This window comes from Serinus canaria, chromosome 4A (assembly GCF_022539315.1).
Source record: "Serinus canaria isolate serCan28SL12 chromosome 4A, serCan2020, whole genome shotgun sequence".
NCBI lineage: Eukaryota > Metazoa > Chordata > Aves > Passeriformes > Fringillidae > Serinus > Serinus canaria.
The window spans coordinates 5,918,852-5,946,144 of NC_066318.1; the positions used below are offsets into that span (position 1 = coordinate 5,918,852).

At 56.0% G+C, this 27,293-nt stretch overlaps 1 protein-coding gene across 5 annotated transcripts in view; it reads right to left on the bottom strand.

Annotated features, from left to right (window-relative positions):
* Nucleotides 1-3,518: 3,518 nt before the first annotated feature.
* The window catches only part of STARD8 (StAR related lipid transfer domain containing 8), a 41,802-nt gene continuing 18,027 nt past the window's right edge, over nucleotides 3,519-27,293 (bottom strand). For 3 of the 5 annotated variants that reach the window (XM_018914405.3, XM_030228970.2, XM_009090405.4), the window contains 13 exons: nucleotides 13,522-13,593; nucleotides 12,142-12,223; nucleotides 11,058-11,121; nucleotides 9,433-10,799; nucleotides 8,632-8,805; nucleotides 8,004-8,163; nucleotides 7,551-7,749; nucleotides 7,222-7,432; nucleotides 6,949-7,063; nucleotides 6,454-6,669; nucleotides 6,024-6,241; nucleotides 5,250-5,426; nucleotides 3,519-5,141 (listed from right to left, as the gene is read on the bottom strand). In XM_018914405.3, the coding sequence (XP_018769950.1) occupies nucleotides 5,024-5,141; nucleotides 5,250-5,426; nucleotides 6,024-6,241; nucleotides 6,454-6,669; nucleotides 6,949-7,063; nucleotides 7,222-7,432; nucleotides 7,551-7,749; nucleotides 8,004-8,163; nucleotides 8,632-8,805; nucleotides 9,433-10,799; nucleotides 11,058-11,121; nucleotides 12,142-12,223; nucleotides 13,522-13,593 (3,173 nt within the window). In that variant the 3' untranslated portion in view covers nucleotides 3,519-5,023. Of the gene's footprint in view, nucleotides 5,142-5,249; nucleotides 5,427-6,023; nucleotides 6,242-6,453; nucleotides 6,670-6,948; nucleotides 7,064-7,221; nucleotides 7,433-7,550; nucleotides 7,750-8,003; nucleotides 8,164-8,631; nucleotides 8,806-9,432; nucleotides 10,800-11,057; nucleotides 11,122-12,141; nucleotides 12,224-13,521; nucleotides 13,594-15,176; nucleotides 15,388-21,643; nucleotides 21,866-27,293 lie in introns of those variants that run through there. The other 2 variants (XM_018914406.3, XM_018914404.3) reach the window with 2 other exon arrangements.

Sequence of the window (27,293 nt, forward strand, 5' to 3'; positions counted from 1 at the left end):
GGGAACACCCAGGGTGGAACTGCCTTTTCTAGAGGCACTGAGGGAACAGTGAGAGCAGGGCAAGGCAGCAGGAGCCACTTGCCTGCCAGCTGTCCCACAGCACACAACTTCAGCAGGTGATGTGATGTGCTCCTGCCCTAGAAAGCCTCTCATAGCCCCCAGCAGAAACAGGATGTCATGAGAATGATTGGCACTTAGGAGCAGGATCACATCTGTTGTTACCATGGATGTTCCCTGGGAGTGCCTCGATGCTGCCCCAGCTCCAGCTGCAGTGCTGAGGATGGACCAGCTGGGGGAGGATGGGATCCCCTCCTGACCTCTGCAACCACAGCAAGGGATCTGCACAGTGTCATAATTCCAGTTAAAAACCATGGGACTGGCACAGTGACTGTCACTAAAAGGAGAGCTGGAGCATCTACTGGGCACCTTGCCCAAATACCCTTCCATCCTGTTTTGTAGCTATGTCACTAAACCATCCCTGCTTCTAGGAAAGACCTGGTTTCCTGCTTCCTTCAGCACCTGGGTCTTCCCCTTGCCACAAGGACTGTCTGACTTCACTTACCTACAGGATCTGGTCAGATTTGTGCAATCTGTTTCCAGCATGACTCTGCTTGTGTTCCTTTTTAAACTTTCAGAGTCCCAGTTAAAGCAATGTTATCTCCCATTTGCCCATTTCCATCTCTTTTCTGCCTGAAGGATCTTCTGCACCTGAGGTCAGAAAAGGAATGCAGAGCCCAGTGAGGTGCCTTGGGCTGGGAGCTACAGATGGATGTGTGCTCTGAAATGGGCTGATCGCTCAGGATTCCTGCTGGGACCACTCACCATCCCACAGGACTCATGGCAGGCCCTTCTCCAAGCTGGGTGTGTAATCCCAAGAGGAGCCGTGTCTGTCAGGGTGCCAATGCAGTGTTGGCAGGGCCTTTCTTTTATGTAAAGATGAATGGTTTTGTCCCAAATCTCTGCAGTGGAGTCAGGCAGGGAGGATGTCCAAATTCCCATCTCGTCCATGACCAGACAATGTCCGTTTTGCAGGAATGCTGAAATCAGAGTGCCTGTTTGTGTGACTGCCAGGCCAGGCAGGTGGTGTGGTTTTCATCCAGAGACAGGGAAAAAACTCCAGAAAAGCCAGGCCTGAGTGAGAACTGAGGGCTCATCCCCGTGGCAAGCAAAGCAAAAGGAAAAGCTGGCTTGGTTTGCTCAAACACAAAGTTATCCTGGTGGGAAGGGGCCTGCGTGGCTGTGCTGCACTGCTTGGGACATGACTACAGAGCTCTGCCATGGAGGTCACACCTTTACAATCCCAGGATATAAATCTACGCCATGAGGTTGCACAAGCCTTCCCCAAGCCCCTCAGGATCTGTATTGTAATATTTGCAGTGCTGCACGACCCAGAGGCTGAACCCAGGTGGGAGTTGTCCAACAGCCCTACATCATCCCAGGCTTGGGAGGAGATGCAATCCCAGGAGCTGGACCAGGACTGCTGCCAAAGGGTGGGAAATTCTTGGACCACTAACAAAGCTCATGTTGAGAAATACGACCAGAGTGTAAAGATGCTGTGACAGCAGGGGTTGGGTGACTGGACTGGGCATAACTTGTTTCTCCTAGTTTTATTTCTCTCTCTTCATTAGCATTAATTTTTTTTTATTAATTACTAAGCTGTTCTTATCTCAACCTACAAAGTTTCCCTTTTCTTTCCCATTATTATCCCCATATGGAGAGTGGTGGAAGGAAGTGGCTGTGGTGCTGAGCTACTGCCTGGGGTTAAAAAGCCCAATCTGAGTGCAGGAAGAGAAACCAGTTCACTCCTAGACCCTGAGAAAGTTATTGCAGTCCACTGGAAGCCCCCCAGCATGAAGATACTGTTTAAATCCCCTGGGACAAGAGGATCTCTCCTGGCTGGAGCTGATCTAAGGCAAGGGGAGCATTCTGCCCATAAGACAGAGAAGTTGCAGAGCCACAGGTGCCCTGTCCTGGCACGGGTGTGGTACAAAGTGAGGTGAATTTGAGAAGGGTAGGTGGGGGTGGGTGGGGAAAGTGGGTGCTGTGTAGGTGGGGGGTGAGGCAGGTAGGCTCCACCACCAGGTGCTACCTGTGCACTGAGAGCTGTGGCTGGGCAATGCCTTTAAAGATCCTTCTGCCAGGGCTGAGGTAACAGCCCAAGGATCCCAGGGATGGGCAAATGGTCAGGCTGGACAAGCATCACTCCTGTGCTGGGGCTGGCCCACACAGCCAGCTGGGATGGCTGCAGCTTCTCTTTGGAAGGCGAGAATCATTATTAATTTCCCCCAGATGCACATTTTCAAGTACCTGTAATGAAAGACAACTGTGCATGTTCCTCCCTGTAATTGGGCTGTTTGCACTCTAAATACAGTGCAGCTTCTACCTGACTGGCTAATAAGGAATGATTTCCTCTCCTTTTATCTCTAATTAAGCCAAACTGAGCCTGGCATTGCTGCTCTGCAATCATTTCCCAATGCAGGGGTTTGTTAAGTTGTAGGGATTGGCTTTTATAAGGTTTGAAAAGATTAATCTGTAATAATGTGCAGGTAGAAAACATAAATCTCTGTTAATAAAAATTTCAGTAAGAAATTGGTTTTACATGTTAGTGTCTGCAAAGCAGGGGTTGGAGGAAAACAGTTTTGGACTGATCAGATGATGGCAGTGAGGGGAGTTGGACTTGGAAGCATGGCTGGGGTTTGCCCAAAAGCCCTGGGATGGCTCCAGCCAGCTTTGCAGAGGCTTTGGGGTGTTATTTAGTGTTTGCACCCAGCACAGCATTGTGCAGGGGATGGGGAACCGCTTCATTCAAGCCACTGGGGACTTGGGACCCGGGGATGGGGACAATGTGAGGCAGGACAGGGGTCCCTGTGGGAGTGGGGGGTCCGTGAGAGCTCACACCCCTCCAGCAGTGGATGCCTGGGTGGGCCTGTGAAGTGCTGCCATCCTTCTGGGACCCTGGAAGAAGAGATGCTAGCTTGGCCTCCATCCCAGAGTGGGAAGGGCACCCTCTCCATCCCAGTGCTGGAGCCCTGTCCATGGGTGATTTTGGGATGAGCCAGGGCTGCTCCAATATCTCTGCCCATCAGCTCTGGCTATAAGCCAGAGCAGTCCTGCTGCTGCCAATCCCAAGCTCAGAGAAGGACTTCTTCCTCTCCAAGCTTTAACCTTGCAGCCTTCATCACCATCATTTTCATCCAGTCCGGCATGTTCCACCCCCTTCCCATCACTACTTCCAAAGCAGCAGCCAAAGGTGCCTGCTCCAGGGACTTCAACAGCACAATGTGGTTCTTCATCAGCATCACCGATGCTGGATGCTCCTCAAGGGGCTCTCCCTGCTGCAGGTGGCAATGCCAGGAGAGCCCCAAACCCTGGCAAGGTCCTGGAGCACAGCTGGATGTGGAAAATGCTGGGTTTGAGTCTCTTCACCCACGCAGGGGCTGCCCCAAGGCCACACATTGCTCAGCACTGGGCTGTTCCAGTGCTGGAGAAGCCCTGAACATGGAGTTTTCCTCATCAGCCAGCAGACTTGTTAGTACTTTATTAATTGCACGGATGGGAAGAGCAGCCCCAATCCAAGTCAAACAACAGCTGCACTTTCATATGATACAAAATAAAAGTCCCTTAAATACAAAATACCAGCTCTAAGTGAGCGTCGCCTGGTGCTGAGCTCTGACACCAGAGTTATATATTAATATTCCACCTGTACAACTATTTATAGATAGAAAAAAAATAAACACTTTAAAAAAATATCAGGAGAAAATTCACTCCCCCACATGTTAGTTATATTTTTTATATATATATATAAAATACATATATATAAAAACACAGACTCGAGGCTGACTTGTGCTTTTCTTTTTACCAAAAGACAGACAGTTATGGCCAAACTGACACTGGGGGTCACCAGCTCATGGGTCGTGTTGCCTTCCAGTTGGAACGATGTCTGGGAATTTGGGTCCCTGCCTGAATGGAGAAACCAGGTCATCTCCTGGGTTCTGACAGCTCCAGTGAACAGTTCCTTCATGAAGGGAAAGAAGGGGTGGAAAGGGGAACAAATGTCTCTGCAGGGAGTAGGTGGGCATGGGCCATGTGTAGCTGCCTAAAGAGGGGTGACTCCCAAACAACTGCCCCTCCTGCCATCCCTCCTCCCTCTCTGGGTACAGCCTTCAACACTGAGGGCAGCACAAAGGGGGAGCTGGTCTGGGGAGTCTCTCCCCACCTCAATGCCTCTTTCCAGGCATTGCCCCGTCCCACCCAGGCACAGCTGCTCCAGGGCTCCAGCTGTGTTTGCCCCATGCAAGTAACTGGTTGGCTGGTTGAGAACGTCCTTGGCTTGGAACATGGTCCATCCACCCCTCTTCTCAGTGACACCCAGTGCAGAGAGAGGGCTTTTAGCCAAGGAAGAGCAAGGCACGGGAGTACAGGACTGCTTCTTCCATGCATTCAGCACCAATGCTGCAACAGGTTCCATCTGCCCCTCAACAGGGGCTGACACCTATGTATCTATCTATAGGCAGCCCCCTCCTCCCAGAACAGCAGCCTCTTCCAGTACCACACAGTGACTCCCTGGCTGTCCCCATGGACACCACACACACAGTCTCCCCCTCGCTGCCCACCCTCCACTTCCCACCCCTGCACTGCGACCTGCGGACACGGCCCCATTTTCCCCACTCGCTCCTCCTGCCTCACTCCACGCTCCTTCACCCCTGCTGTTGCTCCTGGCTTGTGTGGGGGCCCCACCTCCTGCCACAGGCTGCATTCAGGGGTGACCCCATGGCCACTCTTTCCCTCTGCTCCCCCACTTCTCCTGCGGGACACCACAGCTTCCCCTCAGTGGCCACCCTGCCCCACAGCACCTGGGCTGTGGCACGGGACTGCCCAGCCCAGGGTGAAAGGACGTTTATAAATATGTGCCTCTGTCTCCCCCTCCACGGGCACTGCACCACACCGTGCTTCCTGCTGAGAGCCCCAGTCTGGATCCTATGGCAAGTCCACATCTGAAAGGACAGAGCATCTTCCTGGTGCCTCAAATCTTTGTCTCGGGGCCAATGGGACTCAGGGCTGGGAAAGAGTCTCGGATCCTCGCCAGCTCCATGGCACAGAGGTGGCCAAAGACCCTGTTATACCACTCGGGAGACCGACCCCTGGAGAAGAGAAGAGGCAGGAGGAGGTCAGTGGGCAGTAGAGACCCTGGCAATATCATGGAGCAGTACATCCTGCTGCTCCACGCCCTCCCCGGAGGGTCCCGTTACCTGAGGTCAGCCCTGCAGATGTGGGTCACCCGGGAGCGGCCCATGGCGCCAGGCTCGATGAGGTACTGGGACGTCAGCACGATGGCCTTGACACCTCCCTCCACTGGCACCTTGTCGTGCTCCACCGAGAGGGAGCTGAGCAGGCAGGCTCCCCGCGGCAGGTCCGTGCGCCAGCGCCTGCGACAGAGCAGCGGTCACTGCGTGCCCACCACGGGATCAGACAGTGGGAGCCCCACAGAGCCCGGGAAAGGAGGAGGAGATGGGGCTGGAGCAGAGGGGTGTAGGACCCTGTCTCGGTGGGCTGTTTGGGTCCACTCTGGCTAGCTACTGACCCCAACCTACACGGTCTTACATAGACAAAAACGAAAGACCAAAAGTGCTCTTTTCCACATGGGGACATATGTCCTCTGTTTACTGTCTTGCTAGGAGACACCTCAGACTCTGGTGACTCCCCAGGTGAGAAAGAGGGCATGGCCTGATGGCAGGAGACTTTTATAACCTGGGGAAGTGGGGAGCAGAGGAGGAGGAGGACCACAACCAATGGGATACCAGTCAGGAGTAGCAAGGGGAGGGGTAACCCAGGAAGAGACCACCGGGGGGTACTGGGGTGGGTGAGAGAAAGACCATGTGATGGAGGGAAGAACAAACCACGTGATATAACATCAACTATTCAGTGCAATATAAGGACCACTCAGTGCAAAACAACAACTAAATAAACTATTTAGTGCAATACAACAGAGGAGATGTGCCCCACTGAGCCCAAGCCCCTCTCACCGGAGCACCATGCAGTCCCTGCGCGGGTGCGGGGCCATGCTGTCTGTCACATAGTGGTACACCTCCATGTCCTTGTCCAGCGCCTCCACCACCCTGCTCTGCAGCAGGTCCTCGTCCCACAGGTGACGCTCCCGCAGCACCCGGTGCAGCACTGTGGCAGGAGGGGCCTCGACATCCGTGGACACCTTCCACAGGCGCAGAGGGTGCCCGTCCCCAACCTGAGGGGACAAGGGGAGGGTCACACAGACTGTCCCACAGGACTCCCAGTGCTAATCCCTGAGCAGCTTCACTGATGGCTCCCACTGCCATAGAGCAGCACAATCCCATCTGCTGGCTAGTGAGGGATGGGGTGGGACCTGCTCTGGCTGCTGGAGAGGTCACCCCATACACATTTCCCTGCATGTTCTCAAGCCCCTCCACACAAATTTACCTTTTTGCAGGACAGCTCCGTGTTCAGGGGCCCTGGCGTACTCAGCCATCCCTTGAATTTCTCTGATGACTCTTTGAGCAGGTTCTGGACACTCTGCTCAAAGTAGGAGTGTAAATCCTTGCTTTCCCCCTGGCACACCAAGTCAGCCAGGGGGTGGGGATAAGCATCTGCAGCCATATAGGAGCTGCTCAGCTGCAGCAAGATGTCATGGGAGACCTGCAAGCCAAAAGCACACAGCTGTTCAGTGAGGCAGAGAGAATGCGTGGGGACTTTGTGAGTGGCTCTGGACACACAGAGAACTGTAACTCAGTCCCCAGGGAGTGGGGAGGGTGGACATACAGCCTGCACCACCTCCTGCCCCAGGACATAGCTGGGCTTGGCTCCAGGGCAAATGGCTGGTGGCTGCTGCCCAATGAGGTGCTCCAGGACAAGCACCTGCCAGCAAGATCACACCTCCCATGGGCAGCACTGGGCTAGGACACCATTGCCACCCACCTGGAAGAGCTTCTTGCAATCGCTGATCATGTGGGAGAGCCCCTGCGTGGCAGCCATGTTCTCATTGAGGTCCTTCTGGTCCGGCTTCCCCATGGTGCCCTTCTTGTGTATGGCCCTGTGGAAGATCAGGTAGTGCTGGCACCGGCGGGCACCCCCTCATTTGTGTCACAGAGCAGAGCCAACAGCTCCCCCGTGTCTCACCATTCCCTGCCAGCCCCTCCCACAGCAGGCAGGGAAGGAGAACTGGGGAGCTGGGGCTCAGCCAGCCCTTACCTGGGCGATGTGCTTTCCTTCTTGGACACGTTGAGGTGGAAGATGGAGGGGGCCAGGCACACAGCCAGGTTCCCAGCCGTCATCTGGTTCTCCTCAGCTGAGGCGATGTCGCTCAGGAAGTAGAGCAGGGTCTGCAGCACCTCCCGGTTCTCGTCTGGCATGAGGATGATGGCGGCCTGCACCGCCTGCAGCCGCTGCTCCTTGGACACGACTGCAGGCACGGGGCAGCGTCAGCAGGGCGTCCCCACGGTCACCACCCATCCTCTCCATCCAAACAGAGGGACCCCTCCTCCCCAAAGACCCCGAGCTACCCCCAGCCCAGCCCTTACACTGGTAGATCTGCAGGAAGGTGTCGGTCAGCTTGCTGGTGAAGATGGGCTCGGGCAGGTCGCGGAAGTATTGCTTCAGCAGGTCGGCCACGTCGTACGCTGACTGCCCTGAGTAGTCAACGTGGTCGGGGCTGATCTCGTTCATGTGCCGGAGCGCCTGGATCCGGGACTTCACCCCAGACTTGCGGAAAATGCCAACCTGCCGGAGCAGAGCGGGGATGAGCGAGCACTGGCCTGGGTGGGCACCTGTGGGACAAAGACTCCCTCCCCAAAGGGATTGTCCCTGAACCCAGAGGAGACACTGCGTGAGGGACAGCCAAGGGGATGCTGCTGGGTTCTGACAGACAATCGTACCCTCCTGCTTCAGCACACACCACAAGAGGTAAACAAAGAACCCCAAAGCTGTTTTTTCCCCCAAATCCCAGTGCTGCTCCCCAGCAGCCACATTCTCACCTGGTCCAGGCACTGGCTGCGCAAGTAGCGCATGGCCTGCTGGATGCTCTGGGGCAGGGGCTGCCCTGTCCGCTGCACGTTGACGATGGGTGGCACCCCAAAAACCATCTTGTCCCTGTAGTCAGGGACTTTACTGCGCTTCATGAACTTGGGGACAGTCCTGCAGAGTGGGACAGAGAGACATCAGTGCAATGATAGGTGCCTTCAGCACCTCTCCGAACAGAGGGAGCAGGACCCTGGGAATACACACACATAAACACATGTCTGCAGTATTTGGAATACAAGCAAGGCAGCTTCCCAGCAGGAATGGCAGCAGCTTTTATTAGGCTAAAATAATTTTGATACTTGGCTATGAAAAGAAACCATTGTCCCACTGTCTTATGTTGCTGCAGCATTTTTAATGCCCCATGAACACCTGCAGCCTCCACAGTGGCAGATGATACCAGGAGCCCTCCTGAAAGCCAGGGTGATGCCAGGAGCCTGGGGCTCAGCTCTGGCTCACACTTGCCAGAGCAGACAGCCCTTGGTTTAGCTTTTCTCCCTCCACACCCTGAAGCTGCCCAGGCTGGGGACACAGCACGAGCTGCAGCCCGTGGGCCCCATCCTGGTCCCCCTTTCCCCAGCTCACCACGTCCACGCCTGCTTGTGGGGCACGGAGTACTTCTCCATGATGGCCGTGAGCCGGAGCAGGGAGCACTTCTGGAGCAGGTTGAGCTGGGCCGATGACTGCCGGTTGATCTCCAGCGAGGCTGAGTTCAGGCTGGGCCGGTGCGAGTTCTGGAAGCTGTGCCAACGCAGTTTTCTGGGGACACACGAGACATTCCCAGCTAAGGAAACCCCCACTGCTCTCCATTCCTTCATGGTTACTCCACATCACCCTCCAGCACACCCAAACTGGGTGAGCAAAGCCAGAGAGCTCGGCACCAGCCATAGCTCTCCTGGCGAGAACCCCAGGGAATACTGGCACAGGGGAAGCCCATACCCCCCTTCGTTTACACTCGTTATTAGTTAATAAAAACCTTTCAATCGCGGATCCGTGCAGGCAGACAGGGCCGGCAGCGGTGGCAGTGCTGAAGTGCTGGCAGCGGTGTCCTGCGGCCACCAGAGCGCACCCGCGCGCCGCGCTGCGCTGCGCTGCCCGCACCGTGCGGCTCCGGCAGCACTCCCCTCCCTCCGCCCGCTTCTGCCTTCTGGCAAGGGGCGATTATCCAGCCCCCGAGGACGGGATCGGGCGCTGCTCCCCAGACCCACGGGCTGTGTACCCCTCCCTGCTGCAGCAGCCCCGTCCCTGGGAGTGTTAGTGGCCAGGCTGGACGGGGTTTGGAGCAATACGGTCTAGTGGAAAGTGGCTCTGCCCATAACGGAGCGGGTGGAACGAGATGGTCTCTATGGTCCCTTCCCACCCAAACCACCTCGGGCTCTGTGGTACCTGCAGGGTCTTGTGAGGGATGCTCCCACCCCCGAATCCCGGCGCTCCCGTGTCTCAATTTCTTCAGCCTCGTTGAGAGAGTTCCCAGTGCTATCAAAGTCACTGGCAGACGTGCCAACATCCGACATGGACTGTTCTTCGAAATGCAGGTTGGAGGGTTCCCCTCCCGAGTCCGACTCCTCCTCATCCTCCTCTTCGTCGCCCCCTTCCTCTCCATCCAGGCCAGGCGAGACAGCTTTACACCAGAGCTCCACTTTCTGCTGCAGCCTCCATACCTGCTGCACGATATCGTCGAGGTTTTTGAAGTTGACCTCCCCGTCCTTGCAGAAATCCTCGCTGCTGCCGAAGTCCGGCACGTTGTCGTAGACGCTGACGCGGCTGCCCAGGGAGCTGCAGGAGCCCCGGCGCCGGCGGGCGAAGCCCCTCGGGGAGGACGAGCCCTCCACGCTGCTGCTGCTGCCGCCCCCGCCCAGCCCCACGGCCGCGCTCCCTGCGCTCCAGTGCGTCAGGGAGCTGCCGGCCAGGGGACACAAGCTCTCGATGGACAGGGATTTGGGGAAGGTGCCGGGCTTGTGGTCACAGGGTATATAGACCAGGCAATCGCCATGGCGAGCCCGGCGCTGGCACTCGGCAGCAGCCCAGGCACTGCCGGCAGCAGTGGCCGTGTCTGTGTCGTAATCCTCCAAATAAACCCCACCGCGTTTGGGGTCAGAGCTGCCCTTGGTGCCCCCGGGGCCGAGCAAGCGGTTAGTCCTGTATGATACCGAGAAGAAGTGTTTTTTGCTGTGGAAAGGGGCAGGTGTGCCTCTTTTAGAGGAGTTGGTCCTGGTGGCTGCAAGGTCCCCATCACCCTTCAGAGGGCCCCATCCTGGCGGGAGAGTGGCGCTGCTGTGCAGAGCCACCCTCCTGTCTGGGCTGGGTTTCTCCTTGTCCTTCCTCCGCAGGGACTCGATCCGCTTCAGGAAGCTTCGAGACCGTCGTTTCTTCAGTTTCTCCTTAGAGGCCTCTCCGTGGCCTGAGGGCTGCTCTGGTGCAGAACCCTCACTCTGGCTGCAGCTGGAGGCGGTGGCAGCGGCACGGAGGGGGGATGGGGGCTCGGATGGCACGGCTGCAGTGCCCAGTGTGCCACCTGTGCCACCCACGCTGCCCACACTGCCCGTGCTGTGCAGGGATGTGGCCTCGGGGTTGGTGCTGAGGTCTGTGAGGACGCTCTCGCGGCTGGACACCGGGTGCATGGTGCAGCTCAGGGCCTCTGAGCCCTGGGACACGACATCGGTGGACCCCACCCGTGACCACCTTTTGCTGTCCCTCTGGTAGGACCACCGGGTGCTGATGGCAAAGTCGACTTCCTCCTCAGAGTCTTCATTCTGTGGATAGTTGAGAACAGGGTTGGAGCAGAGGAGGGTCAGCACATCACCCCACCTCAGAGGGTCATGGCCACCAGCGGAGGAGAGCAGCGTGGTCACCTCTTAAACCAACTCGGGACCCCTTTGGCAGTGGAGGCCTCCAGGAGCCACTCTGTGCCCAGGATAGTCCCAGAGCTCATCAGGACACTGTCCCACCATTGAGCACATGATCCCCTGAACCCCTCTGCCCATCACCTGCCTTGAGCATCCAGGACTTACCTGTTTACGCTGAAAGTGAACATCCAGCTTCATGGAGGCACAGGTGTTCAGGGTCATCAGCCTCCTGCAAGAAACAGAGTGGCTTTACCCTGGTCCCAGCCCCTGTCCCCACCCTGCTGCGGTCACAGGGATGGCTTTGGCTTCTTTCGATTTTCCTGCCTTAGATCCTTGCCTGTGCCTGTCACCCGCTGCTTTGAGTCCACAGTCAGAGGGACACCTGACTAACAAGGGGACAATGCCAGCAGATGGTAGCCCAAGTCAAGGCAATGCTCATGCCAGCTGCTGTGGCAAATGGGCAGTGTGGTCTGCTCCAGGCTACAAAAGCAAAATCACCTCACAAGCTCCTGTGCCCCAGACAGGGAATGAATAAAGGACCTGAAAGCTCCGAGAGGCAGGGACAGGCAGCCACCTCCCATCACCTCCTGCCTCTCTGCACCCAGGAAATGGCACGGGGATCCCCTCCTGCCCAGCACAGCAGCCTCTCTGCTGGGAAACAAATAGGAAACAGACCCTGTTCCCACCTCTTCTCTGTTCTGGGTGGGAGGGACGGCATGGAGCCAGCACAGGAACATGGGTGTGATGACATGTCCCAAGAGGCAAGGCAGGGCTGAGTCACCCACAGCACCGAGTGACACATGACCCATCCAGACCGACCACTGGTCAATGCCCCGCTCTGGGTGCCAGCTCTGGCTTGCTCTGAGTCCCCCCCACGCTGCTCCCTGCACACCAGCCCTGGGCAGCTCCCAGACCTGCAGATGCAGCAGCGCCGTGCCCAGGTGGAAATGCACAGCTGGGCTGGGTTGCCTGATACTGGGACGACCAGCATAACATGGAGCATAAAAACCTCCTGTTTCCCTGGAACCACCCAACACCAGCAATGTTCCCTGATCTGAACAACTGAGTTCTCACTGCAGGGGGAGTGACAGTGCTGGAGCAGGCTCTGGGCCAGTCAAGGTCAAGGCAGGCACCCTACTAAGCCCACCACCATATCAGGCACCCCCTGAGCCCACCACCCCATCAGCCTGGGCCACTGTCCTTGTTTGTGCCACATCCCCCTGCTGATTCCATGTGGGGGGAGCATTACCTGCACAGGGATTTGAGGGAATCCTGGTCCAGGAAGCTGTGGTCCTTCTTCACAGCACTGATGTCAAGAGGGAATGATGACTCTGGGGGAGGAAGTGACATCAGTGGCAGATCCCAAGCCAGCTGCTCCATCAGGGACAAAGGGCAGCAGTGGGCATGGGAGGAGGAGGAGAGGCCAAAGTGGCTGGAGATGACCTGGAGGTGGTGCATGCCTAGGGTCCCTGGGCACGACTCTTCCCAGGTATGTTAAGTGAGGGTGATAGGGCCTCCATTCTGTTCCCTGCTCATCCCTGTGCACAGCTCTGCTGGGATCATGCATGTGGGACCTGGACCTTCAGCCCCAAGGGTCTCAATCCATCTGTCCATGAAGCCATGGAGTGTGATCACCACGGGAATGGAAACAGAGAGAAGCCCTTGGAGGATATGGGAAGTTCTGTGGATGGAGGCTGGAGAAGGGTTGGTTGATTCACAGACTGCAGCACCAGCACCGCTCCTCGCTGCCCAGCTGTGAGCACTGTCTGGGGCCAGCACCTGGGGCTGGGTATCCCAGCAGGAACCCGGCCTGTCCTTGCACGTGGGGCCTGCCCCCCAAAATAGGCACTGGCAGCAAACAGGCTGCTCATAAAGCCATCACCGGGGATGGTGCTGCAGGGGGCGGGGGAAGTGCCCGGCCATTGAGAACAATGGCCACGGCTGCGGCCGCCCGGGCCCTGCTTCCCGCTATTGTCCGGCCGGACGGGGCCGGCTGCAGCCGCCGCTCCTCGCACCGGCTGGGACCAGCATCCCCCCACGGCTTCCGAGTACACACAGCTGAGCCTGAGGCAAGAACCACCACCACAGCCACCCTGCCACCGCCCTGGGTGCCTGGCACAGGAGCTGGGAGTAGGAACACTGCCCCAGGGGGGCACAGGGACATGGTCTGCTCCAGGCTGAGTGCTCAGGAAGGACTGGCTGGAGCAGGGCAGGGGTTGTGGGAGTGGGGAGGGACAGAAGGAGGGACAACATGCTCGCTCTCCACATTACCTACACTGGCTGCCCGTATGCTCCCACCCACAGCAAACACTCCCTGAACCACTTGAGAGCTGATGGCTCTCCAAAGCCTGGCTGCCCTTGGCCAAAGCAGCCGCCCTAGGATTCCTCAGAGCCCTGCCTGAAGGGGAAAAGTTCAGGAATGCAGAGAAGTTAACTGGCTGGTTCTCCAGGCTGTGGCCAAGGGCTCAAAGTGTAACAAACAATAATCACATAATCAGTGAACAATCCCCTCTGTCCCCTCCTCTCCCTGGAGCTGTGGGCGCTGTCCCTGCACCCCCCCTGGAATCTGGATGAGATAGAGGCTCTGGGCAGATAGAGAGCAGGGTCAGTGGCAGGAGGCAGCTCTCACCTTCGTACAGCTGGGCATACTGGGGGAACCCCGCTGCCCGCAGCCAGTCACACGCTTTCTTGGCTTCGATTTCTGTAAGAAAGCAAAGAACCAGCCTGAGCATCCTGCCAGCAGCAGCAACACCCTGAGAACACAGCCCACACCCCCAGAGCCCTGACCCCAAGCCCATGTACCATGTGCACAGAGCAGTGGAGATGTGTGCCTGCAGAGCCAGGGCTCCCACCAGCAGCAGGGTCCTGGGCAGACGTAGCTTAGCTGCAGCTCTCTGCCAGCACTGGGCAAAGAGCAGGAGGTGACAGTGATGCCACCTGAATGACAGGGTCACAAGATGCAGTTTTAACCTTCTGATTAAACGTTTTGTTTCTGAACCCTCCCAAATCAAACACAGTTCTTGGCCAGGCAGGAGAGGACGATCTTTCTTTGTAATCATCAGTTCAGAGCTCGTCAAAGCTCAGCGTTGATCACTTCTGCAAACATCCCCGAGCAAACGAGCCCTTCCTCCCCAGCTCCTTCCCACCACCCAGCCTTCCCCACCTCTTCTTTCAAGCTGGTGTTTGTCCCAGTCCCAAATTCCTGATGGGGTTCTTCACCCCTCACCCAGCTGGTTCCCACCCCTCACACAGGGATCAGCCATTGCCCAGAGGAGCCCATTCAGCAGCCAGCAGTATTTCCTGGGAAATTCCTCCAGTTTAGAGAAACTGAGGGAAAACAGCCCAGAGCTCCCGCAGCCACAGCAAGTCATTGCCAAGTGTCAGCACCCATTGGCCCGATGACATTTCTGCTGCTGAGGGTGACAACATCTGACCTCAAGGGTAGAAAATGCCTTGGCAGCCTCAGGGTCTGATCTGTCCCTGCTGGAGGCAGCACCCGGCACAGAGAGGGCTGAGGCCAGACCCACCCAGCACTGGAATACCCTGATTCCATCCCCATCCGCTCACTGCCTCAGCCCAGAGCTCTGGCTACAGTTTGCAATCCCAATTCCAAACTTACAGAACAAAAAAAAAAAAAAAAAAAACAAAAAAAAAACAAAAAAAAAAACCAAAAAAAAAAAAAAAAAACCACAAAAAAAAGAAACCTCTGAATAAGCAGCTCAGTTCAGGACAGGACTAAGCCAAAGCCCTGGACCCAAATACTTGGCAAGTTTTGGGAAGAAGTTTTGGAATGAGCATCAGGATCTGGGTCCAAACCACACAGCTGTCATTAACCATGCCATTAGTCCTGCCAAAACCCAGGGCTGAACCCTCCTGCCCCCAACAGGGCTCTGACCCAGCAATCCCAGTGGAGAACTCAACCCCGGAGCTATCCTAGGTCAGCTGGTCCATGTGGAGCATCACATCCCTCCCAACACCCAACCAAAGAACCCAACACCCCATGGAGAGGGCACCCATTGCTGGATATGTCCAGCAGAAGGACACCAAGACTGGTGGTCCCTGGGAATGCTCTCTGGCCCTGCCAGCTCTGGAAGCAGAACCCTCCCACACTCATGGAGTGGACAGGACCCAGGGACAGGCACTTCCCACAGCCCCTGCCAAGGGACCTGCCAGTTCCCACTCCTGCCCGACTCTGCTCCCAATGGGAATTCCATGGGGCCAATCCCAGCCAGCAACTGCAGCTCCATGTGCCCCAAGCCATGAGCAAAACCAGCAATGTCCCACCTGTGCCATGGATCCTGCCCCAGGGATGGGTCTGGCAGAGGGAAGCAGGAGCAGGGCCGTGGCTGAGCTTACCCCTGCCCGCAGGGGGGCTCAGCTGGTACCAGAGCATGGCCGGGCACCGACTGGGGCCACGCCGGAGCCTGGGGACACCCAGTGTGACCACAGCCACCCCAGCAGGCCAGGAGCAGCCAGAGCCCAGGGCTGCAGCAGGATGCTCTCTCTGTGCAGGACTGGGCTCAGCCTCCCATCATCGTGGTGGAAATGCGGAGTCAGAGCACGACATTTCCTTCCCTCTGCCGCCTCCCCACACACGGGCTGGCAGGGGGCCAGGGCCCCAAACCTCCACCTCTCCTCTCCTCTCCAGCAGCCAGGTCCCAGGCTCTGCCTGCTGTGGCAAGTCCTGCCTCCCCCCAGAGCACCTCCAACAGGGAGAAGTCCCCTAGAGCAGGGGGATGTTTGACCAGCCCAGGCTGAGCCCTCCTGATGTAGGAGTGCTGTCACAGAAAAGGTTTCCAAGTGTCCTGTCCCAGAGGGAGCCAGCAGCTTCCTCCTCTTCCCGCCCTTCCCATGGACGTGCTTTCCCAGGGAAGTGCAGGAAAGGCCGGGCAGGCAAACACTCCTGCCGTGGGGCATGGCCGGACGCTGGGCACAGGGTCACCCATTCCAGCCGTGTTCCCAGCCCTCCCTATCACCTCTCAGGAGCCTCACTGTCGGGAAGGGTGATGGGACCTGAGCCCAGCACACATCCCTGGCTGCAGCCTCCACTGGGAATCCAACCTGAGCCCAGGGATTGCTACCCAGAGACCCTCCACCCTCCACCCAGCTCAGCCCGAGCCCCAGGCAGCAGTGACAGAGATGGAGTCCCAACATCTCCAGATGCCAGGATTCTCTGATTCCTAATGCAGGCTCATCAAACACTACACCCACCCTCAGCAGGGCACAAAGAAGGTCTCTGTGCCTCCACTGGTCAGAAAACAATTTCCAGGAGCTTATAGCAACTCAATATCTTTGAGATCTGTGTTTTAAATGGAGCAGAAATCATCCAACTCCAGTTGTATAGCAGGAGGAGCGGCAGAGAGTACAGTCAGAGTCCATGCATCCCTGAGAAACAAGGGTATAAATCCCACCAGCTTCCTGACTGCAGGTCCATCAGAAATTCCCCAAGTGGGTCCAGCCCCCCCAGCCTGACTTCCTAACACCCCTAGGAAGGGGTGGAAATCAAAAACGAAGGAAGAGAAGATGTTCCCATTGTTCCAGAAGAAAAGGATGAAAACCAACACTGAAGTGGAGAAAAAAGGACAAAGTTCCCCAGTCTCCTTCTTGCAGTCACTCCACTGTGGCATTTTCCTGGGATAACCACTGGTGACTCCAGCAGGAATGGCTCCTGGCTGTGGGTGTCTGCAGCCTGATAGGTCTCTCTCAAGTGCTTTGGTGCTCCATCCATCCACTCTTGAACAGGCGTGAACCAGGGAAAAAAAGGGGAAAGCCCAGAACATTCCATAAAAGCTCTAAAATAAGCAACCTGGAAAACACTGGAGGCCAGCAGAATTACAGGCAGGAAAGCCACTTCCCAGAACCCCAGCTCTGCACTTTCACTTTAACAATCAAAACTGACAAGAAGTCCCAGGCCAGGCTCTCAGCTTCCCACAGCAAGGTTCCAAATCCCCATAAAACATCCCACACAGCCAATTATTGTGTGAGGAGAAAACTCCACCACAAAATCGCTCACACGTTACCTCATGGAAAGCTGGAAGCAGCTGCCTGGCACTGCGGGGGAAACTTCAGCCCCAGCACCAAGGGGAGAAAATTGCTGTTTTTCCTTTCGTGTTGGTGTGATTTCTTTCCATCCTGTCTGAAAGTAAAACTGCCTACAAGAGGGACTTTCCTTCCCAGCTATAAGCAGAAGTTTCTTGCCTGCTTTTTACAGGAATGACAGAAAGTTCCAACACCTCTCCTGAACCAGGGTGATGTGCCTTCACTGCTTGAGAACATGAGGATCGGAATGGGGGGGCCCATGGGAAAGGTGAATCCTACTCATGCCAAAGGTACCAGGGACAGAGGGACTGACTCTGCCTGGAGAAATCAAAGCTGCCTTCCTGAGCAAGGCATCCCTCCCACAGCAGCCAAGGGCCAATCCCAGACCCTCCCAGGGGGGTTTGGAGGAAGCCCCCATGGTGCCCTCCCAGCACTGGGACAACTGGAACTCACTGCCCACCCAGCTGGGCTCTTGGGGCAGGGGGCACACAGAGCTCCACACAGCCACAGGCATCTGCCAGCCACGAGCACCTCCTGCTTCCAGCTGCCAAGCTGCCAGCTCCACTCAGCAAAGTGCAGAGATTTTGGAGCTGCCAGCACAGACATGGACAGGGCACATGAATAGGAACGAAGAATGCTCTTGGATGTTCTCCCAGACACGGCGCGTTTCCATAATTAACCTTCACACAGTAAATAGGTCCCACAAGCTTTGGGAACTGCTCCTTGCTATGTCACCAATCAGGAATTGCTCAAATGCCTCCTTCACCTCCAGCCCTGAAATGTCTGCTCCAAGGGCATCGCTCCCTGGGGATGGCACCTGGCAGGGAGGATGGCAGCAGAGCCCTCTGCCACCCCCAGATAGCTGCTGGGAACACGAACACGAGGGACATCCAGGGGTAAGAATGATCCTAGAGGTTGTATGGGAATTGCTGGATGGTGTCTGTGAGTACTGGCTGGTACAACCCAGACAGGAACCCCTCTGGCCACCACAGGGCAGGGAGACTGTGGCTGTTGGGTGTCTGGATCAGATGTGGATCATAATCCCTGCAGGCTGGGCACAGAAACCCCCAGCAGCACCATCAGAGCCCCCCAGAGCACCCCCCGCCTTATCTCTGCCCACTCATCCCTCCGCTGGGCTCCAGGGCTGTGTGTGACCACCCTTATCAGCCAAATGTGGTAGCTCTCATTTCCTTCCCTCAAACGAACCCAACAGCAGCCTCAGGCCTGGTTTACTCTGTTCTAAAGCCTCAAGCAGCCCTTCACGCCCACAGTGTGCAGAGCTTTGTGCTGCACCACGCAGGACCGCGGGCACCACGAAACTGCGGTGACGCTGCAGCACCCGTCCACCCAAAGGAGGCACCTGGGAGAGGGGCCCAGCCTGCTCAGAGAACACTTCTGCTTTCTCAAACATCACTCAGAACAACCTAAATTCAGGTTTGCAGCCAGTGCTGTCCTTAATAAAGATGAGAAGGAAGCACTGAAGCAGACATATTAGCCACAAGAAATGACACGTAGGATTAAGGAGTCATGGAATGGTTTAAGCTGGGAAAGTTGTTTAAGTCATCGAGTCCAGCACTGCCAAGGCCACCACGAACCCAAGTCCCTTCTTCACACCAAAACATCTTCACAGTCCCCACAGGGCAGGGCTGAACAGGGGACAGCCACGCTCAGGGTCATGGGATGCACCAGAAGGACTGAGTGCTCTGGGACAGACCATCTGATGGACATTGGTAGCAGGACACAGTGGGGTGACAGAGACCAAGTCGGTGTCCTCTGGCACTGCTGTGATGGCCTTGGGAGTGTCCTACAGCACATTACAGATTCCTGCTCCTCCAGGCAGCTTCTCAGAGTCTTGTAGCTTCTCAGAGCCTTGAGCCTACAGGACACCACCTCCCAGGAGCTCCAGAGCACTCGGGAGCAGGAGCTCTGCGGCAGCTCGGGGGTTGCACGTCCCACTGCTCAGGCTGCAGCTGCAGAGCAGATGTCTGGGGGGAGCAAGGGATGGAAAAAGAGAAGAACAGAAACAAAGGGCCAGGAAGGTGAGGACCCTGATCCGTCCTTGCCTCCCCCACCTGCATTTCTGCAGCTGCTCTGACCCCAGAGGAACAACAGAGAGGGCAGGCTTGTCCCACTGTGCTGGGAGCACATAGTAGCAGCCCACCATGTCTGAGAACAAGCCCAGCATGGAGGGAACCTGGGGTTCCGTCTCTGAAAAGGCAATGGCAAAGGAAGTTCAGAGCAGAGAGAGTCCCTGGCTCCAGCCCACCCTGTGCACCACCCCAAGAAGGTCTATCAGCACCAGCACAGCCACCAACCACCTCTGTCAGATCCAGGCTTGGGGTGAAGTTTCTTCCTTCTCTTTGGTGTTCGCTGAAGCCAGAAAGAAAAATCCAGAAGAGAATCCCAGAATAGTTTGGGTTGGAAGGGACCTTAGAGATTATCTCATTCTGGCCCTCTGCCATGGGCAGGGACACCTTCTACTACCACAGGTTGCTCCAAGCTCCGTCCAACGTGGCCTAGAACAGTCTCGAGGCATCCACAAGGAGCCAGATAAAAACAGCTACTCGGATGCTGAAGAAAATTAATCTGTCTTGCCCATCCTGTAATCCACCCTTTCTAAAATTGCTCCCTTTTCCTGTTGGCCATCCCAAGGATCTCACACGCACTTTGTTTGGACAAACGGACGCCGTCACTCCGAGGGCAGCCAGCGGTGCCAGAGCTTTGGCATCCATCACCCACCACAGGTACCAGCCAGGCTGCCTCTCCCAGTGAGGAGCCATCACATCTCACTTTTCTTTACATGGACAACAGCAAAAGTTTTTCACTTTTCCAGTTTTACCACCTGAAGAGTGTTAAACCCAGCATGGACTGAGGTCAGCATCCGGAGTACTGCACGAGACCCAACACCAGCCACCACCAAAGGCCAAGGAAGGCCAAGTCAAAGGAAAACACCAACAGTTCGGCTAAAAAAACAGAACCAGCAGCAGAGGCTCTGCAAGGAGCTCTCAGCTCCAATCACCCATTGGAGCATTTGTATCTCCCATGGATGTGACCTGCTGCAGCTGCTCTCCTGCTTCCCACTAGGAAGAGGAACAACCCTCAGCTCCTACTGCTAAATCCAGGCACTAAAGAACAGTTATTTCCTTAATACACAAGGGAATGCCCTCCTACTTTTATGCATTTATTTAGCATAAACACGTGTGTTACCAGAGGAACCCATGGAGCAGAATTCCCTTGTGGTCTTGCTGCAGGTTTTTCCATGTTGTACAGAATCACAAACCCACCCTGTTCCTGGCTGAAGAATGCTCAGGCTCCAGCAGCTTTGGTGGGAGCCCTACATGTCCCCAGGGACAGGGAGCCCAAACCACGGCTGTCACACCCAGCCATTGGCCACTGCCACAGCTCTGGCATGGGCACGAGCCCTTGCAGGAAGGAACAGGCATTGAATTCCCAGCAGAGGCATAAATGGTTACTTTAGGGCTCTCTTCTTCCCTTTTGCAATACAAAAATGACCCCAAGTATTTCCCAGCTCAGCACAAGATCCTTCCTCCTTCCCCACCAGACTCAGCTTTGGTTTATCAACTGGTCCCTGCTGCCCTGGGGAAGTACAGGTGCCTGCATGTGCTCCTTGCTAAACTCCTGAAATCCCATCCCACATCAGAAAGATCTGCAAAATTCAGGAGTTTAACCCCAAAGAGTCCTGGATGTGCAGCCGAGCACAAGGCCTCTCTCAGCACACGGGGTGCAGCCTCAGAACCCCTGTCCATGCAGGGATCCCTCCAGGCACATCAAGGCATAACCCAAACTCCAAAAGGGCAGCCAAGGGACATTTCTCAGGGGGACACAGGTCTGTGTGCCATGGGGAAGGACTGTCACCAGCTCACGGGTCTCTCCCATCAGGACCCCCTACTGCAGCACCCCACACCCACGGGCACCGCTTGGGGTATTTCCACCTCCACCCCACGCTCCAAACCCCGCTCTTTTCTCATTCTTTCTTCTAAAAACTGCTTTTAAATCAGTCAGTTGGTGTCAGCAGGTGATGCCACATCCCAGAGCATGGCTGGCACCAGCACCATCGCACCCTGGCCATGGTCTCCTCCCCACCTGCCAGGGCCGAGGGGGTCCAGGCTCACCGAAAGGATTTTGGCTCAGGAAACAACCGGACACAGGAGGAGCTGGCACACAGCGCTCCCACCGGCTTGGCTGGCTCTGGCAGAAATAAACCCAAATATTGCCAAGGCTCCAGGTCTCCTCTGCCTGCTGCAGCTCCCGTGGGGAGCAGAGCGGGGAAGGAGAAGCTGCTGGCGGTGTGACTGAGGCCAGCCCGTGCTCTGTCACCGCCACCGCCCCTCGCATCCCTGCCCCGCTCAGCCGCATCCCGGTCCCAGCAGGGCACAGGGCTCCTGCATATCCCGCTGCAGCCCCGCTCCGGGCACGGGAAAAAACGTGAAGGAAATTCTGGTTTTCGAGAAAAGATAAAAAAAACCTCCCCAACAATTTTAACAACAACACAAGCGACACCTCTGAACCCTGCCCTCGCCCCCGCTCTGTAAAAGCCGGAGCAAACCGCCCTGCTGCACAGGAAACGCTGCTTCCAAGAAATCTCTAGCAAGAAAAAAGGTCATTTTAGAGCCTTTCCCACCTCCCCCGAGAGCGTTTGCTGGCTGGAGCCTCCCAATCCAAACACAGAGCCGAGACACGAGCAGATTTACCATGGCAGGAGCTGTTAATCCCGGCTTTGTTCATTGGAACCCGTGGATTAAATGCAGAAAAAAATATCAGCATGACCCCCAGCCTCCTTCACGCCCTCCTCGGCCACCCAGCACCGTCCAGCGGCGGCAGGAGACCTTCGCACAGGCACTCCATGGCAGAGCTGCAGAGCTGCAGAGCTGTGCCGAGCCGAGCCGAGTCGACGTGTCCCCGGGGCCCCGGCAAACAGGACATCCCGGCCCCGCAGGGCTGAGCGAAACGGCGGGGGTGGGAGCGCCGGCAGGGCTCCATCCGGTACCGCTCCCAGCCCCGCCGTCCTGCCCAGCACGGGACCGTCCTGCCCAGCTCGGCACCCCGGTGCCGCCCGGTGAGCCACAGCTTCCCGTCCCAACCCGAGAAATAAAGGGTTAAGGGCGAAGCGTCCCGCATGGTGCCGGCTGCTGGGGCTGAGAGAGGGGCCGGTGGGGAGTTTGTCCTGTCTGGCAGGACACCGGGATGGACACCCCAAAACCCCCTCTCATCATCAGACTGGCCACTCTCATCATCATCAAACCAGAGCCGTGAGCCTCAGCCGAGGCTCCTCTCGGAGCACAACAGCCGGAGCTGCCAGCAGGTTCTGTGTGTGAGGGATGGGAAAAGTGACAGCCAAGGCTGGATCATCATAAATTTCCCAGTCCCTCAAGATATCAAAGAGGACAAAAAGCTCAAGAAGATGGTTCAGGGACAAGAACAGCAGTCCTTGAGTTCTTGAGTTCTTTGCAATCTGAGATATCCAAATTAAATCACCCAATTCCCTACAGATTTACGGTTTGTGCTGAGCCCAGTATGCTCCACCTGCCCTGGGAATGCTTCTTCCCCATGCAGCAGGAGTCTGCTCACCTCTCAGCCCAAAGCAGAGGGGTCAGCACGGTCCAAGCAAAAAGTTGTGTCTGACACAGGATTAGTCTCAGCAATGAAAACCACGTTCCCTGTGCCTCCACTTCCCAAACTAGAGCTTTGGCACAAATCATTCCCAGAATGAGCTGAGCATCATCTCACCTTGCTTCTGATTCCCAGTGAGAAACACCATAGGTCTCTCATCCCTATCCAGGGATACAGCATTGGGAAACATTCCACCTGTCCTCAGCTCACACCTGGCAGGTCAGACCCTGCAGACCCAGAGTGTCCCCAGCCTGTCAGACCTTGCTGTCCTGACAGGCTCTGTCAATGATGGAAACTCAGGTGACAGGCCCAATATCATCCCAAAAACATGGGGGGCAGTGAAACCTGCAGACAAGGGTGGAAACACAGGAGGGACACCAGGTTTAGGGAGGTCACTCAGTCAAACAGGAACACATGGTCTACCTCCTTCATCTCCCAACTGGAAGGAGATGATGTTGGGGCTGGAGTTGAAACTCAAGGCTTCCCATTCTTTACGGAGCTAACAGAAGATGCCAGGACAGCAGCATTTTGAAGAAGTCTTAAAGGGTGTCACAGTTTTCCAAAAAGATGAAGGAACATTTCAATAAAATACGGAAGTCTCCTTGACAGGAATATGGGGAATGTAATGGAATATTATAAAACAGGCTAAAAAAACTGGCCTCAAGCAATATTAGAGACTTATGCTGGTCTGACAGTCAAGATGCTGAATCCCAATGGAAGATAAATCATGAGAATGTCAGAGTCAGCTTACATGGTCCCATCTATCTGCCTCCCACCAGAGAATCCAGCACAGGTTTGCCTTCCCCTTGGTTGTGCCCCTTCCCACAGCCAAGCCCACCCTGCACCTGGGCATAGACCAAAATGGGGCCCTTTATGTAAAAAACAGCATTTCTGAGGAGCCAAGGCAAGCAAAGCCTTGTGAGACACAGAGGAGAGCCATGGATCGGGAAGGATCCAAGGATGCACAAAGGGATCTGGGCTGCTCCGTGGCTAAAAGGCAATCCCAAGACTTTTGCTGTTAGTCAGGTGAAACCCTCCCCAGACATGGTTCAAACAACTCTTCTTCAATCTGGTTAATTAACCAAGCACTTCCCAGCCTTCTGAGGGATTTCCAGGCACAGGAGCTCACACCCTGGCACAGCTATTCCGGCTCACGGGAAGTTATGACGCCGAGCACACCGGAGCCAGAGTGGGGGCTGCCAAGAACAGGGTCAGGAGCAGAGGAACAGCTCCTGGGGTCAGGAGAAGGAGAAACCCAGGGGTCAGCAGACAGCAGGAAGCCCCAATTCCACACATCAACCACTTGCAGTAGGAAGCAGAGGCCAGTTACTGGCAGAGCATCACCTTTGGCAGGAATGGGCATGTTTGTTCCAGCTTCCCTTCCATGTGAAAGCCCCTCTGTAAGGAAAAGATTTGTCACAGCAAGGCCCACTTGGGGTTTTTTGTCTGGGCCTGACTGCACAACGGCCTCACTGGTGCCCAGAGCTGGGCATGGTGAGGATGGGGCTGCTCGTGGGTGACAGATCCCCTCCTGATTGTGGGCTGATGCCAGGGCTGGCAAAGGCTTCAGCCTGTTCAGAGCTTCCCAGGGGTGATACTAAGAACACTTTGGCCTCAAGACAGTCATTCTGGAATAGCCACTGGTTTCACACAGGGAGAAATCTCCCCAGCCAAACCCCCATCACAGCAGCTGTGCATGGCAGGGGAGCCATCCCCAGCATTCAGGGCTGTATCCTTCAGAACAGCACTCTAAAATGCTTGTCTTTCCCCAAGCAAACATTCCTTTCCAATCCCAGCAGTGTGCAGCAGTTGCCCCACTGGTGTTTCTGAGGAAGCCTTTGTCTCAGCAAAGCTCTCCCCCAGTGCTGCTGGCTGATGTCTTTGTGGTCAATCAATCACGTCACACACTTCTAGAACTTTATCCGTCTAATTTTCTGACCAATTTTTCACTCACATGTGAGTTTTCAGAAGGGACCCAAAGCCCCAGCACACTTCAGCATCTCTGGGGACAAGCAGCACTTGCCCTCAGCCCCATCCAAAACAGCTGGTGCCTTGATTTGCCCAAAATCCCAGTTCCAGAGCCTGGACCCATGGCTGCTCAGCCAGCACTGCCTCACTAAGCCACAGCCATGCACACAAGTCCAGCCACGCTCCACTGCCCTGCCTGGCATGTGACAGGTGACACTGACCCGTGACCGCCACACACAAGGACGCGCTGCTCTTCCCGCCGGCTGCTCACCAAGTGCTTCATTCCCACCTGCCCACAGGACTGTGGAGTAGTGGCACAAGGTCCCTGCAGCCTGAGAGCACCAGCAGGGCTGCAGGAGCTGATCTTTGCTCTCCTCGGTCCCCAGAGCATTTCCAGAGAGAGAGAGGTGGGATATGGCATCTCCTCCCCCTTCCACTGCAGAACACCCCCGTGCCCATCCCCACCCAGGAGCTTGGCAGAGCTGGAGATGAGCTGAAGGGAAGCAGTGCTTGAAAAACAGGGAAAGCACTGACAAAGCCACCAGTGCATCACTGTGTGCCACAATGGGCTGAGGACCTGGCCAAGAAACACAAATGTTCAATAATCCATGGAACCTAGTCTTCCACATCTTCCATGCTTCCAGGAGCCTTTCACGGCTCAGTCCCTGCTCAAGGAGCAGCATGAGAGCAGGTAAATCCCAGGTGAAGCAGCTGGGCAGGTGAGTAGCTCTGCCAGCACAGCCAGAGAACAGCCCAAGAACAGCCAAGATCTCTGTGGGTGCTGGCAGCAAGGAGAGACTGAGATCTCTGAGGATTTGAGTTCCATCCCAAGCCAGCACTGAGCACTCGGGGATGTGGCCCTGCCAAGACAGATGTTCTTAACTCACAAAGTTTCCTTCTGTCCTTGGAGACCACTGATAAAATATCAGTGAACCTTATCAAAAGCCAATCATTGAGACTCCTGACCTTGCTATCAATGTCTTCTCCAACTGCTACAGCCAAAATAACAGAGACACAAGACTCAGGCTCCTTCCACAGGACCCTGCCTGGGGGACCCCAGCCCAACCCTCAGAGCAAAAATTGACACCCAAAGCAGGGAAGGAGCAGGGGCTGAGGTGGGGGCAGCCACAAAGTGAGTTTGCTTTGCTGAGAAGGGCAGGAAGGAAAAGCGTCAACCTACGAGCTCAGCCAAGGGTCCAGCACTGCTTCCTGCCACGGTTCTGCAGAGAACTTCATTAATGAGCCAACAGCTGCAGCTCCCCAGCCTCTAACAGTGTTCACAGAAACAAAAAATTAATTAAAAAACAATCCCTGCTGCTTGAGCAGGTGGGAAGGCCATGGAGAGCAGGAGAAGAGAGGCACCCTCACAGAGTGGCTGCAGCACAGCAGCTGTGCCTGAGCTCCAGGGACAGCGTGATCCCCACCAGGCTTCCTCAGTGGGAGGAAGAGCTTTGGGCACACCCAGCTCCTCTCAAAGCAGGCTCTGCTGATGGGGAAGGACATCCACCCACAACTCACCAGGTCCCAGCCTGCTCCTGCTGCACCTCCCTGTGCCCAGGATCCTGCAGTAGCCAGAGCTTGGCTGGAGCTGCAGGACACTCACCCAAGGTCAGGCTGGCAGCCCCGTGTCCAGGGGGAACATGGGGCATAAAACTGCAGCTCACCAGCAAATCTGACTGTTACCACTGCTTCAATCCCACAGCACCACAGGAATCACAGAATCATTGACTCTTGGAACTACAGGATGGTTTCGTTTGGAAGGGACCTTTCAGCTCATCCAGTTCCAACCCCTGCCATGGGCAGTGACACCTTCCACCAGACCACGTTACTCCAAACCTCATCCAACCCGGCCTTGGACACTTCCAGAGATCCAGGGGCAGCCACAGCTTCTCTGGGCAACCTGTGCTGCCAGGGCCTCACCACCCTCACAGGAAAAAATTTCTTCCCAGTGCCTCAGCAGCACCTGAGGGTCACCTCTGACCCCTCTCTTTGGACACTAAAAAAAGACATTTTAAATTTAAAATGTGTGCTGCTTCTTCTTTTGTGCTGGGAACTGTCCTCACCAAACCAACCAGCACCACCTCATTTTATTTACCCCCTCTTCCCTGCCTCCTGCCATGCACACACCATCCATCAGTGCTACCCCTGTGCCTGGCCCAGCACACAAGGACCCCTGTTTGCAGGTGATGTTTGCAGCCAACCCAGCCAGTACCCTGCCAGCTCACTGCCTTTAACCTGGGGTAGCCCCAGGTGCTTTCAGAGGCTGCCTACAGAGCACCAGTGCTCCCAGTCCAGCCCTGGGACCACCACTCCTGTGGCTGCTGGAGCAGAGCGACACCCCAGAGCTGCGGGGCCAGGAGCCAAGGCAAAACAATGGGAGCCATTTACAGGGCAGGAAGCTGCATCTGCTGGATGAAACGCTATCTTCAAACAAGACGTGTTTGGATAACTCCAGTTTCATAACTCGCCTCTTCCGATGTTAGGAAATCATGGTAATAAAAAGAAAACAAAATGGGGGAGAAGAAGTTTGGCACAGGGAACATCGGGGAGCAGCTGGAGTCTGGGGGAGCCCAGCCTGGGGCATCGGGGTCTGCCTGGCCCAGGATCAAGGTCTGATCAAAGATCCTTGGGGAAAGAGTTAAATCTGCACTACCCACCCCAGGGGCACAGTGAATGTTGGTGATCTGGTGTATTTCCACTTTGGCTTGTTGGACTTTTCAGTGGCAATCAAAGCCATCCTAGGGGAGGGAAGACAGCCACACC